General features: G+C 38.2%; 1 protein-coding gene across 4 annotated transcripts in view; it reads left to right on the forward strand.

Moving 5' to 3' along the window:
* The window catches only part of Nup37 (nucleoporin 37), a 31696-nt gene that overhangs the window by 1487 nt on the left and 14664 nt on the right, over positions 1-15545 (forward strand). For all 4 annotated transcript variants that reach the window (XM_031349652.1, XM_031349654.1, XM_031349653.1 and 1 more), the window contains exons 3-5: positions 5012-5136; positions 9726-9798; positions 11775-11869. In XM_031349652.1, coding sequence (XP_031205512.1) covers positions 5012-5136; positions 9726-9798; positions 11775-11869 — 293 coding nt within the window. The remainder of the gene's footprint in view (positions 1-5011; positions 5137-9725; positions 9799-11774; positions 11870-15545) is intronic.

Here is a 15545-nt window from a genome sequence, read left to right on the forward strand (position 1 = left end):
TTAAAATTATGTTGTGTTTGAATACAAGAAAAAAAAATTGTTTTTGAAGATCTACAGGGAATTCTCATTACTAATTATTGAGACATGTGTATACATTATATATAGGTGAGACATAAGTATACATTATATATAGGTGATGGACGTGAAAACTATGAAGCTCTTTCACCTAGTGACTCGTAGTGTTATATTCTGATAAAGCCTGATATAACTGAACACGCACACGCACGTGTCTACATGTCTTAGACAGTCCAGTTGAATGAAGTCTACTTCAGATTTCCCTGCATTATTCTATCATAGGAAACAAGGTGATACTGAAAGGCTAAAAAATTATCTTCCAAAAAATTTCTAGCTTTCCTATTATTTTGTTTTCACGCTTTGTATATCTTCAACAGATATTTAGATAACCATATAGGATTACATTTACAGCAGGCTGTCATCATAGCTCTGAGTTCTATGGAGCCAGACTATCTAGACAGTTTGTTTCAAATGCCTGTACTTCATTAGATCCTTAACCCCTCTTCTCTAAAGGTGAGGACTGTGATGTTCAATTCAGTTTGTTAGATGTAGTGTGTTAGTGCATGTAAAGTTCCCAGATGACATTCAGCACGTTGTAATCCATATGTGTGTGTTTTAATGGTGGTTGGTATGGGCAGTAGTGGCAGTCATACCTCATATTTAATCATCAAGGAAAAATTGCTTCCAAGAGAACTCCTACAATGTTTCCTCACAGGAAACCTAGGGTACACATAGGAACACTCAGCAGTGAAGATTCACCACCACCACCACCCCTCCTTCCCGGAGTTTCGTTTCTGCTATTCTTTGTGTACCAAAATAATATTTAAAGGACTATATTTCTATGTCCCTTGACCTAAGTTCATCTGAGCTGTCAGAATCATAAATCATGTGTCAGGCAAATAGTGTGGCATTGTTTTAAGAAAGTAAAAATGTTCTCTAAGTGTGGGCCACTTATCTGTTGAAATCTTACACAATTCCCTAAGATGGAATTGAGCTTCCCTCATCGCCACTGCTATCGATGTTAACAGATGTAGACATAGAATTGCATTTTCAAGTAGTGACAAGTAAATCTACCTCTAGTTCAAGTTCAGTTAGGAAAAACCAGAGGAAATCAACATGGGAGAAAAGTCAGAGAAAGGAAAGATGAAGAAGGCAGAAAACAAGAAGAGACAGGAAAATGAGAAAAATGTTTGTATCATTCAAAAAACTTGTCCTCATTGATCCTCAGATCTGTGAGTGCAATAAAGTAGGTCTTATTTCCAAGTTATTTAAGGGAAAAACAATAGGCCTTTTTTCTCTTATGAGTCCATAGAGAACACAAATCATATTTGGGTCTTAACATTAGAGGTGGAGGTAAGTACACCTGTTCCAGTCCTCTTGGACTTTCCATTCTGCTCCAGTAATGTTTGGAGGAGTGCATGACAGGAAGAGAGCAAGGTTTAGGCCTCATGTGGAAGTCTGTTCTTCTGTCAGACCCGTTCTGTGTTTCTGTTCAAATGAAGTCAGTCATTCATCCTGAAGAGTTTAGGATGGAGATCCAAAACAAATCTCTGTTCTCTTTTGTCAGTTTAGATGCTGTTGAACGTTCATTGCCATTCTTTCATCTCGAACCTTCAAGCTCCATGTGCCCCAATTTCACATCTTGTAAGAAAAAAATATGTAAATCAAACCAGTTTTCCCATGCCTATCAGAAAAAAACAGTCTTCACTGTAGGGTTATCAGGAATTGTAGGTTTCAACAGAACAGTTTTCAGACTCTCGTGTTGTCCAGAAATACAAGTAAAAATGGTAGGCTTGCTGATTGCTACACATTGGTCAAAAAGTCATGAGTGTAGTAAGGGCCAAGAAGTTAAGAGAGTGAGAGAGAGTTTCTTGCCCTATCCCCAAAGAGAGTCTGAAATCAGGGCACTCTTAGAACAGCCTCATTGATGAAAGACCAAAGAAGGAAAAAAGTTTTGAACCTTATTCACTCTTTAGTAATAAAGAAGTCTGGTTGGGCCTGAATGAGAGCGTTGCTTTAGACAAGCACATTTTTGTGGAGAAAATGAAACAGAAAGATACCTTAATCCTTTGATAGCCAACTTCGTTTAACAAATATTGATTGAATGCTTTTTGTCTGCCAAAATCTGTTCAGATTCAAACCTTGTTTAATAGATTGAACCAACTCAAACAAGGGACAGTTAATAAAGATGACTGTAAGTCTTGAGACAATAGACTTAGAACTAGGAAGGGAGAGTTGTGACTCAGATGTTAGTCACATCTGAATATAAACCCCAAGTGAATACAATGGGGAGCTGAACAGAGCTCATTCAGTACTATCCAGTTAGAATACAATATGAGCCACAAAGTAAGCTTAGACATCATGACCAGTGAAATGGCTCGGGATAGAGACACTTCTTACCAAGCCTCATGACCCAAGATCAATTCCTGAAGCCCACATGGTAGGAAACAGACCAGCTCCTGAGAGTTGTCCTCTGGCTTGAGCATGTACACTATAGCACATGCACATACACACATGATAAAAGTGGTTAAAAGGGCAGAATGAATTTTAAATGAATATTTTAACTAGAGAACTTCATATATAATTAATATAAAGGTTATCCTGTACTTTGTCTTATGTTGATAGATTTCTTTGAGATCTTTGTACATGTTCATTTTATACCTTATAAATTAAGTATACACACTGGCTGCATTTCAAATGCTTTAGGCTCTGTAAGGCTAGTAGCTATCTTATCAGACACCACTTCTCTATAAGTCGATAAAAATGTTTTTGATCTTTATTTCTCAGCATTGTATTCTAATTAAAGGGAGTGGTGTATTCAGAAACAAATTTCACAGCTATATTAAAAATGTTTAAAACTCATGGAAGAGGAATTAGACTGGCAAATTTTGACGTGTCACCTCCATTTGTTGCTCTGAATGTGTTCACCTAACAGAGCTTGCTCTGGCAAGGTTCAACATCACTAAATTCAGCTTATTTTGCACAGTTCCAGAGACAGAACTGGGGTATTAAATATGATTTACATAAAACACTCTGGCTTACCATTGAGAACACTAATAACCCTATCTACTACTGAATCTGCTTCTCCCAAAGCAGCTGCTTTTCTCACTGGAAGTGTTCAGAGGGCTTTTTTTTCTTTTTTTTTTTTTTTAATACTTTTTCAGATGTTGAGTTAAAATGAAAGCACTCAATAAAAGAGTTGCATTAAATAAACCAGCCGTGGTTAACTGACATTCTGTATGAGTCCTTAATGGGTGTGGTGGAAAGGCCTACCACTTCAAATCCTTAGAAGAGCTCTTCCACCAACTTGGCTGTTCCTCAACTTCACATTGCTGGAACCTTCTATAATAATTTCTATTACATCAAGTTTTCCAAAGTCTCTTAATTTCCTGCCTATACAATACTCCCTATACCCCAAACTGAACCAAAAGTAGCATTCATCTCTGTCTATACCACACACACACACTGCCCTTTTCATCAGCTGGCTCACTAATAGCCAGTATTGCCAGGGGCAGGGCAAGTCTTCCTGTTAGTATATAAAGCTTCGTCTGTGCAGTCCTGTGATTTCATTATTCCTAAGACTGCTCAGTAGTTCCATATCTAATCTGAGTAATGAATACAGGCCCTGCTTTTCATCACTCTTGTTACAGTAGCAAAATAGTGTGTGTTTTATATAAAAATTCATTTTTAGGTTTTTCAAGTATGGAAAAATAGATCTAAGTCAATCTGTGAAGTCAACTATGATTAGGCTCTTAAACTTAATTTTAAACTGCTTAGTGGTTGCTGCCTTGGCATATCTGTTAGCTGGTTAGTTGTAATATACACAAATTATGAAGTAATAAAATTTGGCAGTGCTTTTTTTTCAGTTCACTTCTTGGATTAATGGAAAATCCTTTTGTTAAATTTACCTGGAATTTAAAGATACATTCAAATTGTGTTTGAATTTTATCAAGACTTGTGTAGCATGCCTGCGAAATGACTTTGCTGAGATCTCAAAATCTATCTTGGAAAAATCAATGCATCAACTGGGATTCAAGAAAAGTATAAATGAGAGTATACTGTGAAACATATAAAATAATAAATGAAATAGATGACTTTATACCTATTACCTAGTATGAGAATTAGGAGTTTAGCAATTATTTTGGAAGACCCCTGAGTATCTTTCCTCACTGCCTTTCTTGGTTGGAGATGTGTGTGGCTGGTTCCCTGTTCTTATAGTATCATCAGTACTCTGAATCAGTGTACCTGTATATCAGTTTCATGTTCTCTAGTGCAGTGGTTCTCAGCCACTGGGTTGTGACCCATTTAGGGGTAGAATGGCCCTTTCAGAGGAGTCACCTGAGACCACTGGAAATCAGATATTTAATAGTAGCAAGATTACAGTTATGAACAGCAAGGGCAAAAACTATGGTTGCGTGTCACCACAACATGATGGATGAACTAGAGGGTTGCAGCATTAGGCAGCTTGAGACCACTGGTCTAGTAGGACAGGTAAATTATAATAGCTCATGCATATATAATACTGTCTAAAAATTAACACTGACTTAAAAACATATGTATGTGTCAGTTGATAATTGATGTATAACTACTCATTTACCTAGAAGACTGGCTTGCTGTGCAGTGTATTTGCTGTTGAAAATAAAATGTCCCCTGGGGGAAGAATCCCATGTTTGCTGCTTTGCTTTGCCTATGTCTTTGTTTTTAAATGAGGCTTAACAGCTTTTTTGTTTGTTCACTTATATTTGTTTTGCCTCTCTCCAAGGACACTGGGGATCAAACTAGGACCTTGTACACATTACACAAATACTCTAGAGCTACATCTCAAGCCCCCAAGATTCTTTTTAATTCCATAAATACTATAATCTCAATATCTAATTTTATTATATACTCTTCAAAAGCATATGCATGCCTTATGATAAATTATAGGTTAAGATAAAATTCAGAGTATTTTATTGTTTGTCTTTATAACCTTAAAACATGTTCTGTATCCATTTAGGAGGAAGAAACAGACATTGAAGGAATTCAGTATAAAACACTACGAACATTTCACCATGGAGTCCGAGTTGATGGCATTGCCTGGAGCCCAGAGACCAAACTTGATTCGCTGCCTCCTGTAATCAAGTAAGTTTAAATATTTCAGTGCAGTATAGCTGTCCTTCCTGTTAGGTGATTCCAAGTGCTCCATGCCTATTGTCCATAACCTTAGATGACAAGATATGTTGATATTTGCTATTATTTAATAATTATGGATTATTGTCTTTGCAGTTTAGATTTATGACTGTGACTAGTGCTTTGACCATGTGTTTGGTCCAGACTACAAATCTCTTTATCTGAGTTCCATCAGAATCGTTCAAAGTCATCACAGACACTGTACTGCCTTTTTTTTTTTTTAAGATTTATTTACTTATTTTATGTTTATGAGTATGCTGTCACTGTCTTCAGACACACTAGAAGAGGGTATCAGATCCTATTACAGATGGTTGTGAGCCACCATGTGGTTGTTGAGAATTGAACTCAAGACCTTTGGAAGAGCAGTCAGTGCTCTTAACTGCTGAGCCATGTCTCCAGCCCATACTTCTTATTCTTAATTAAAGGACTATTTAAGCCCTAACAAGATAGCACAGTGGGTAAAGGTACTTGCCACCAAGCCTTACTACCTAAGTTCACTTCCCAGAACCCATTTGATGGTAGGAAAGCTAACTCTAGCAAGTCCTCCTCTGTCTCCAGACAGCCACCATTGTACGTACACATAAGCACACAAAGTAAATGTGGGAATAATACAGTGCTACTTTGTTAAAATAACTGCATTTGTTTGAAACAGTAGCCAAGGACATATTCTCATGTTTAGCATAACATTCATGTATAGTTTATTCAGTGGGCTTCCATTTTGATGAAAGCATTTTAAAAAAAAAAATTGGTTTTGAGAAAAATCACATACTTAAAGAGAACCTGAGTTCATTTCTCAGGATCCATATCAGGTGGCTCACAACCCACAATCACCAGTATCTCATCTCCAGGGAGATCCCAGGGGGATCTGATGCCTCTGGCTTCCACACACACCTACACAAACCAAGTTTTGACAAGAGAGTGTGTGTGCATGCAGTAGCTGGTGGACATCAGCCTGATGTCATCCATGGTGCAAGGCTACTTCCCACTTACACCTCCCCAGCACTGCATGCCACTACACCTGGCATAGTCACATGGGTTCTGGAAATTGAGTTCAGCTCTTCACACATGCAAAACAAGCACTGCTTACCAACTAAGCAGCAACCCCAGTTCTTCGTGTAGTTTTGTAGTTCATACTCTTGTTATACACAGCCTTGCTCTGCCCCCAGGAACTCTTCCTGTTCCTCCCCAGTTACTCTCCAGACCCTACTCCCTGCACAGTAGCTTTGATCAGAGTTCTGCCTATTGTAGCTTCATCCGTGGAATCACACAGAATGTGTTCTTTCTAACAGGTTGAGGTTTCTGAGCCACAACTCTTCTGTATCCTGCTGGGTTCTTTTTACTTAACTTGCTTATCCGTTTTTCTGTGATGGATACCTGGACAGTGTCCAGATTTTAGCTATTATAACTATAGTTTCATGTGTACACCTTTATACACCTTTAATGGATTTATAAGTTTATTTCTCTTAGAAGTATAATTGCTGGGTCACAAATAGATGTATATTAATATTAAGGAAGTACAGGGAACTGGGGAGATGACGGCTCAGTGGCTAAGTACTTACTGCTCTGACAGATGGCCTGGGTTTGGTTCCTTGCACCCACGTGGTGGGTCACAACCACCTATAACTGAAGTTCCAGAAATCCTATACTCTTTTGCATGTAGGCAAGATAAACAAAATAAAAAATAAAACTAGAAAAGAAAGTGCCAGATTTGAGGTTTAGGTGTGACTCTGTGGTAACACTGGTGGGCCTGATGTGCACAGACCCTGTGTTGTGTCTCCAGCACTGCACAACATGGGAGGAGCCCAGTGTCTGCAGCTTGTCTACCATTCTGTACTCCCATGCTTGATGGGAGTGTTCATGTTGATCTTCCTGCTCCCCAGCATTTACTATATTTAATCTTAACAATTCTAGTTCAGTTCTGGGGTTTTCTGGTTCCATTAAAATATGACATTTCCCTTATGACTAATAATTTTTAGCACTTTGATTTGTTTTCTCTATAAGATGTGTCTGCCTACAGGACTGTGACAATGTTCTATTTTTTTTTTTCTAGATTTTACAGCCTTTTTTCTCCCAAAGGGTTAATGTAGCCCACACTGGTCAGAAAGCAGCCTGTCTTTGGCTCCCAAGTGGCATGTGCCACCATGCCCAGCAGATTTAGAACTTTTATCTAACTTAACTTTGAATCATTTATACAGTACCTTTTTCAGCACACATAAGTGATTATCAACAGATGGTATGTTTTTTGTTTGCCTTTACATTAAAAGGAAATATTCACAGTATCTGTACCCAGACAACAGCAAGTAGTAGAAAAGTCTTGTTCCCGAAGTATTGAACTGCGCTGCATCAGACCCCGGGCTATGCGGGGCTTCCCAGACCTAGTCCCTGCATCAGACACACACCTCATTCTTCACTACTTGTTTCTCCATATTTCAGTGAGTTTACTACAGTTTATCATTTTTGAAAGATTTTGTTTATTTATTTGTTGTTTTTTAGTAAATTGCCTCAAATCAGTTTGGAACTTAAATAATTTAAAGAATATTTTAGAGCAAGCTGACAGCATATGTTTATTGTATTAAGTAAAATATATATTTTATTATAAAGATAATATATTCTTAATGTGTAAAATCTAGAAGAATCAGGAATATAAAAATAAAAGCCTATTTTTATATCAAAACTCTTCATTACCCACAGGAATATTCAACCTATATCCCAAAGGCTGCATATGGCCCAGTATAGCTATGAAGCTGGCCCCACACAAATTCATAAACTTAAATAAAACATTTTGAATTGGGGGGAGAGGGTGGCAGGTAACTCAATCATGCAGTATTAAACCAGGAACTTTGTAGATAACAACATTCTGTTGCTCTGTCACATAAATATGTGTATGCTGTTACTGTCTGTGTGCATGTTTAGCTTCAGTTTTACAGTGACATGTGGCTTCTAATGTTTTATGTTCCGAGTACAAACGGTTGAGCTGGCAACCATCAGATGTTATATGTGCTCAGAGTGACTTAGAGAGTGAAACAGTGATTTCCTGTTTTGACCTACCATTGCAAACCATGGGCTCGTTATTTGTGGTGGAAGAAGAAGCTATGCTCATTTGGTTATCTAGAGTGCCAGTTACCATCACGCATGTTTCCTTCAGACATACCTAGGGATTTGTTTCAGTGATAATAATAAATTCTATCAACTTGACAATAAAGATTACTCAACATGAATATGTTACCTTCCAGTTTTCCAGTGGAGTGCATAGAGTTGCAGCCTGACATCCTTCTTAAAATTTGATCAAGTCTCCTCACTTTTATTTAAACTAGACTTTGTAAGTCTCATCTTTCCAGAGATCAATATCCTTTGCTTTAAATACATTAATCTCATCATTTTTGGCAGCATCTATGTTTGTGGACAACTATTTTTAAAAATATAGAATACTAATAGTAAAATCCAAACCAGAATATGTGGCAAGCATCTAGAAGAAACACTGAGAGTTGTCACAACGCCCATCAAATCAGATGCAATGGCTTCTCAGGCAGTGTCAGGTGTCTCATTTCTTTTCTGTTGCCCTTTTACTTCCATAATAGAAAAAGAAAACAATACTATGTTACTTAGATGTGTCCATTTTCTTTATGAGGGGTGACAAACGTGGACTAGCTTGGTGGCTCTAAGACTCTGTAAGCAAGGCACTTCATACAAAGGATTTTTGTGTGAAGACTTCTTGCTTATCTGTGGCAGCAAATATCATGAAAGTTATATACAGGCTCTGTTTACTCATCAGCTTTTATTAATAATTATATATATAATGTCTGCCTCAAGTCATTTCTTCATGCAGTATAGCTAAAACCCAAAAGGTTGGATACCTTGATTTTTGTGTGTGTCACAAATCACTATATATAAATATATATATATATATATGATTATAGTCATATATATATGCTCTATTATTTGCCTTGTTGTTTAAGAGTATTCTGAAATAAGTAAGATTTCTCTGTGACTGCATAGTAGGCTCTGTATGTGGCTGAGGTGCAACTTAGAAACTCTCATTGTTAAGTTTACATTTAAAAAGTTCTGGTTGGTAATGCAGTGGGGCTGGGGGTTTGTTTGTCCCTTTCTGACTTGCTGCACTTTTGATCTATGCTTCATTTTCATCCTTAGTAATGGAGCTCAGATTGTTCATCTTGTTTCAGTTTCTGAGGTTTTCTGGTCTCCTTAAAGGACAACTTGTAACCCCTAATGTAGAAAAGATTCAGAGAAAGGTAGCGAATGCCATCGTAGTATGAAATTCTGTTTATGGTTGAAGACACAAACCCAGAATGTCCTGACACTTTATGTGTTCCAGAATAAAACATTGCATTTGTCTCCTACTTTCTTTAATGGCTGTAATATTTTTTTAGTGTAAAGTGCAATAACCCCTGAGCCTGCCATCACCAGTCCCAAAAGCATCTTTGTGAGTTATGGCACGTTTTGATGACTTAGAGGCAAAGGTGGCATGGGAGAGGACTTGAATTTACAAAGGCTAAACATAGTCTGATTCCTTTTTCCTTTAGGTTTTGTACTTCAGCTGCTGATATGAAGATTAGATTATTTACTTCAGATCTTCAAGATAAAAATGAATACAAGGTATATTGACTGACAAGTATAATGAATACGTCTTCATGTTAAATTATGTTCATTTTCTTTGCTTATGAAATTGTACTTATCATGGTTTAAAATGACACTTTAGTGACCATTGGATTAGTCAAGAATTCTTTAGAGGAAAGGAGCAGTAGAATGAATATATTTTATAACAGTAGATTTACACAATGGGAGCTGGGTCATCCAGCAGCAGCAGTCTGCATGCTGAAGAGACTGGGAACCCTGGACTGTTCTGTCTGAGGCTTGACACCTCAGCAGTCCAATCGGTGTTAAAGGCCTGGAAGATTCTAAGTGAGATCACATGGTACTCTGATGTCAGCAGAGAACAGGGACAGCAGCATCAGCAGGCTGGACACAATCTCCAGCCAGAAGTGAAGGCAGGCTGGCAAGCAACACAGTTCTTCCTGGTACCACTTTATATCTGGGGCCAGTCATTCCAGGTAAGGAGCTTCCCCCTTCAGTCCAGAGGCCTGTGTCTTAGTTAATTCAAGATCCAGTCAAGTAGATGATTACTATTCACTATCTCTTCAAAGACTGCAATTTAGGTTTCATTTACTTTATCATATACCCTAGTAGCAAGGTTGTTAGAAGAAGCCAGTTAGAAACTATGATATCACTTATAGATGCTAGGAACAGCAGGTAAGAGAGGAATTTACAGGTAAGTACACTAAGAATGAAATGGAATATAACTTCAAGAGAACAAACATTGAATACAGGTAGCCTATGCTGGATTACAGAGTGGTGGTGGGTGGAGAATGCGCATGATATATGCATTGATAATTACAAACATGAACAAGTACTATGTTGTCCTAGGTTCTCACAACACATTAAGAAGTGAAGCAACCCAGGCAGTGGTGGTGCACACCTTTAATCCCAACACTCAGGCTGTTGGGGGGAGGCGGGGCAGAGGCTGGTGGATCTCTGAGTTAAAGGCCAGCCTGGTCTATAGAGCGAGTTCTGGGGCAAGCCAGGGCTACACAGAGAAACCCTGTCTTGGAAAACCAAAAAGAAAAAGAAAAAGGTGACACACGTGAACCTAAAACCTTATGAACGGTATATCAGTGAGCTTCGCTGCAGCTATCATTTACAGTGTATAATATTCCTTGTGGGACTTTGTCAGTAGATTTTTAGAAAACTAAATGCAGAGCCTCTTAAGACAATAGATTCACTCCCTGTATTACAACTCAGTTCTCACAGTAGGCAGGGAGCAGGAAAACTCTTCCTAATTAATAAAGTTATGTACAGCCTCTGTCTGCCTCATAATGGTATAAGCACTAGCTGAGCTAATTCACACAGAACTTAGAGAACAATATTTTATACATAGTAACATATATATGCACACACCATATGTTTTCTGTTAATAGTAAGTGACTTTCATGTTGAATTGAAATTGTATCATATTCTTGTATAAGAATAATATTAACCCTGTCAAGTTCCCATTAGTTCCATTGGGGAAGGAGAATTTTGTGTTGATTGTGACAATGGGGTTTTAGTATTTGCTATCTCCAGTGCTGTCCTTGACATTGAATAAATAATTACAAACATTAGAGGTGAACTTCACATTGTGCATATTTGCTTATATAGTTGTAAGTGTACAGAGCAATAGAAACATAATAAAAAGCTTAGAAAGACTGTCTCAGGAGCCCCAAAATGTTTCTTCAACTTCACTTGTTATTTGAGCTTTCTGTAGTAAATGAGAAAGGCAGTGATATGAGGACAGATGCAGCTAAATAAAATAATGTTTTATAAGAAGTACTCACTAGAAAAGAAAGGCTGAGCTAGTAGCAGTGTGTGGAACAATTGACTTCTCTACAAGGTAACCTTTCTAGGAAAGTGTCTATTTAAACTATATTTTTAAAATGGCAGATTTATTAAAATCTTCAAAAAAGTATGAAGTGAAAATATTAGGTAGGGATATTGTAGACTGGTCATGCTTCCTTACCGATCTCTCTCTCACACAGGTTTTGGAGGGCCACTCAGATTTTATTAATGATTTGGTGTTCCATCCCAAAGAAGGCCAGGAAATCGCCAGTGTGAGTGATGACCACACCTGCAGGTATGTGGATTGTGTTACAGCCACATTTTTGTTTTGTCATTTTTTTAATAAAGATTTTAAAAATTAAGACATTGTAACTTCTGTATAGACTCTACAAAATACTGGAAATGAAGTCTACTTCATTTAAGTTGTAGAAATGTCCCAAACTTGAGTTCCAAAACCAACAAAGTTTCCACACAATTATGGGATGCTCCCTTGCTTCTTCATATGTACCTCATGCCCTCTTCTTTTAGATCTAAGCACGTAGTGTGTGTGTACCTACCAGTGGGTCAAAGTCTCCAATATTGGGCAAGTTCAGTAGGCTAATACAAGGCTGCTCTCCTATTGTGAAGTTATTTCTTATATCACAAAAGATGAGTTAATGTTTACTAATAAACTAGTAAAATAAATTTTACTAATACTGCCTGGGGGTGGGGGGACCTTTAGTATCTGGACAAGTCCTAAAGTCAGTGGATCCTATGGTCCCTTTCCCAACTTAGAGTAGACAGGCTAAGAAGACCATTTTGATGATACCCTAAGCTATGGAACATCAAAAATAAAAGGAAGAGCAACAGTCTAGATGAAAATGAGCTGAGTAATGTGAGGTCTTTAGAAGTGCCAGTTGCTTCATTTGCTTTAACAGTACTGTGAAGAAAAGTTCACTGAATGCACCTTGAATTCTTATTGTTTTTAATGTTCTTTTAAACCATACTTATTAATGTACATACATCTATACAGCTTCTAAATATTTACTGCTTCACAATGACAGTAAATCCTTACATCTTTTGTCTTTATGTAATTTACTTTTCTGTTTATTTGCTTTTTTTTCCAGGCAGGGTTTCTTTGTGTAGCCCTGGTTGTCCTGGGACTCACTTTGTAGACCAGGCTGCCCTATGAACTCCCAGAGATCCGCCTGCCTCTGCCTCCCAAGTGCTGGGACTAAAGGCACACGGGCCACCACCGCCTACTGAGGAAGCTGGGTCCAGCAGGCTGTAGCCAAGACGCACAGCATCTCTGACTGCTGTCAGAAGGGATTTTTGTCGGTTTTTTTTTGGTGTTGTTGTTGTTGTTTGGTTTACTTTGGTTATATTTGCTTCCTTGCTTTAACTTTTTTTAGTTGAAAAAAATATTTTTTTACTATACAATCTATTGTGAGTAGAGTTTCCCCTTCACCCAGCTCCTCAGAGGTCCTCCCCACCCACCTAAATTAACACCCTCTCTTGCTCTCTCATTAGAAGCAAACAGGCACTAACAATAATAATAAACAAGATAACAATCCTGAACACATATATAAATATAGAATGTATACATATATATAAATATATAATGCTCAAATAAAACATGATGAGGCAAAAAAACAAACAAAAACCCTCAAAAACACCATTGAGCTTGTTTTATGCTAAGTATCTACTGCTGGGCCTGGGACCTGCCCTTAAGTGTGGTTTGAATACATAGTAAGACTCCTTTGGATAAAATTGTTCCTTTGTGAGCAGTTATCAGCTGGAAAGAGTTCGTGGATTAGGGAAGAGGGTTGTGTTCATTTTCCCTCTTAGTTCTGAGGCTCCATCTGGTTTACAGCTATGCAGGCCTTGTGCATGCTGCACATTCCCTGTGTTCATACCACTGTCAGTCCTCTTGTGTTTAGAAGGCTCCTTTCCTTGGTGTCTTCCATCCCTATACAGTCTATCTGCCGCTTATTCCACAGACTTCCTTGAGCTCTGAGGAGAAAGATTTGAGGGAGACATCCCGTTTAGGACTGTGTATTCCAAGCTTTCTCACTCTGCATATTATCTAGCTCCAGGTCTCTGTATTTGTTCCCATCTGCTGCAGGAGCAAGCTTTTCTGATAACTGACCAAGGCACTCATCTATGAGTATACCAGAATGCCATTAGTCATTTTATTACTATATTTCTTTGGCAAAGAGTAGTATTTGATTTTCCCCTAGGTACATGGACTATCTTGTCTCATGTTTTAGGTTTCCTGAGCAACGTCAGGCATGGGTCCCATCTGTGGCAGTGGTCCTTAAATCCAATTAGTGGTTGGCTGCTCACACAACTTTTGTTCCTCTGTTGCATCCGTGTGCCTTGGAGATTGAAAGGTTTATAGTTGGATTGGTGTTTCTCCTGTGATTGTACAGAGTTCCTTACAATTCCATGAATATTAGTCAGGAAGGGTGATAACCAGCTTGACTTATACATCGTCAGTGAGTTATATAAGTGTTGTCGTCAGCCACAAAGCTTTCCAAGGACCAGCCTTGGCATGGAGAGGGATTCTCAGAGATGGGGTGTCTAGGAGTGACGAAAAGAACAACTCAAAGTCAAATTGTGGATCCAAGCTAATGACCTTGTTCTGCTTGACACAGCTTTTCCAGTTACTTCTCTCTGGAGACTTCTCTGTCTATATTCTGCTTGCTTGCTATTCTAAGAGATCTCTCTGTTCATGTTGCTTGCTTGTGAGTGTGTGAGTGTGTGTGTGTGTGTGTGTCTGTGTCTGTGTCTCTTTGTCTCTGTGTCTGTGTGTGTGCAGTGTCTCTATGTATGTCCATTCTCTAAGCAGTTCTTGTTTTATCTTAAAAGGTTCTCTGGATAGCTCATCTCCTGCAGAACACGGGTCCAGTCTCTTATTTTACATATCAGTCCAGGCATTTACTCCAGGTTTTCTTTAGATTATTTTATGAGTCAGCATCCATTGACCCCTAGCCCTTTGATTCTTAGGAGCCAACGAGTGTGCTTTTTTTTTTAACATTGCAAAAAGAATTCAGAGATCAGTCTGCCTTTGTAAGCACAGACAGTAAGCTAATTGAGTAGAGAACTCTGCCCTGAAACTACCATTTCTACCACACCTATGTTTAACCTTCCTGTGTTTCAGGCTGACCTTGAACTCAAGAATCTGCCTTGTATCTTTCTGACCAGCTGGCTCATAGTGTAGCTGCCTTTGTCCCTTTAGATTCATTAAGCCCCTCATAATTCATATTGCATCCTTATAATTTATATAGTTGAGAAATTATATATAGAGATATTGAACTCATGTATTTAGAACTCTTTCCATAGGCTGTTCTGAAGGTCACAGTGTTTACCATTTTGCTGAGACATTAGCCACACCTTCGACTCCTAGACTAGTGCTGTTGATAATTCGCTTCATTAATGTTAACAGAGAGGACATTTCTCAGAGGGATGTGAAAATATGTGCATTATTATGAAAACAAGCCTTACGCCCATAGCAAGCATCAACCCTCATGGGTGCTCACACAGGGTCTTGTGCCAGGGGTAGGAACCATATCACCCTGTCCCCACCAAGAAACTTGGTGATATCCTAGATTATTTGGGGGTTTCTTTAGGCCTGTTTGGCCAACAACTCAATTAGATGTAGCCCATTCCTGGCACTGGAGGTGTCATCAGGTGGCAGGAAATGTCTAGACAGACCTTTATCCCTCCATCATTGGGTGACTCTCAAACGAAGTGGTGATGCCTTAACCATGTGTGTTGTTTACCCAAGTGGCCTCTTCCATCCCTGTTAAGGGCAAGCTAACCTTTTTTTCTACAGTTCATTTGTTTTTCTTACATTAGCCTTAGAGGGTCTTTCGTTGTTTTATTTTGTTTTAGGGTGTATTTTTTTATGTTCTATTTTTGTAGACTAGTTAAATTCTCCCAAAATTAGAAAATTGACTTTTTTTTTTTTTTTTTTTTTTTTTTTTTTT

This window comes from Mastomys coucha, unplaced genomic scaffold, assembly GCF_008632895.1.
Source record: "Mastomys coucha isolate ucsf_1 unplaced genomic scaffold, UCSF_Mcou_1 pScaffold4, whole genome shotgun sequence".
Taxonomy (NCBI): domain Eukaryota; kingdom Metazoa; phylum Chordata; class Mammalia; order Rodentia; family Muridae; genus Mastomys; species Mastomys coucha.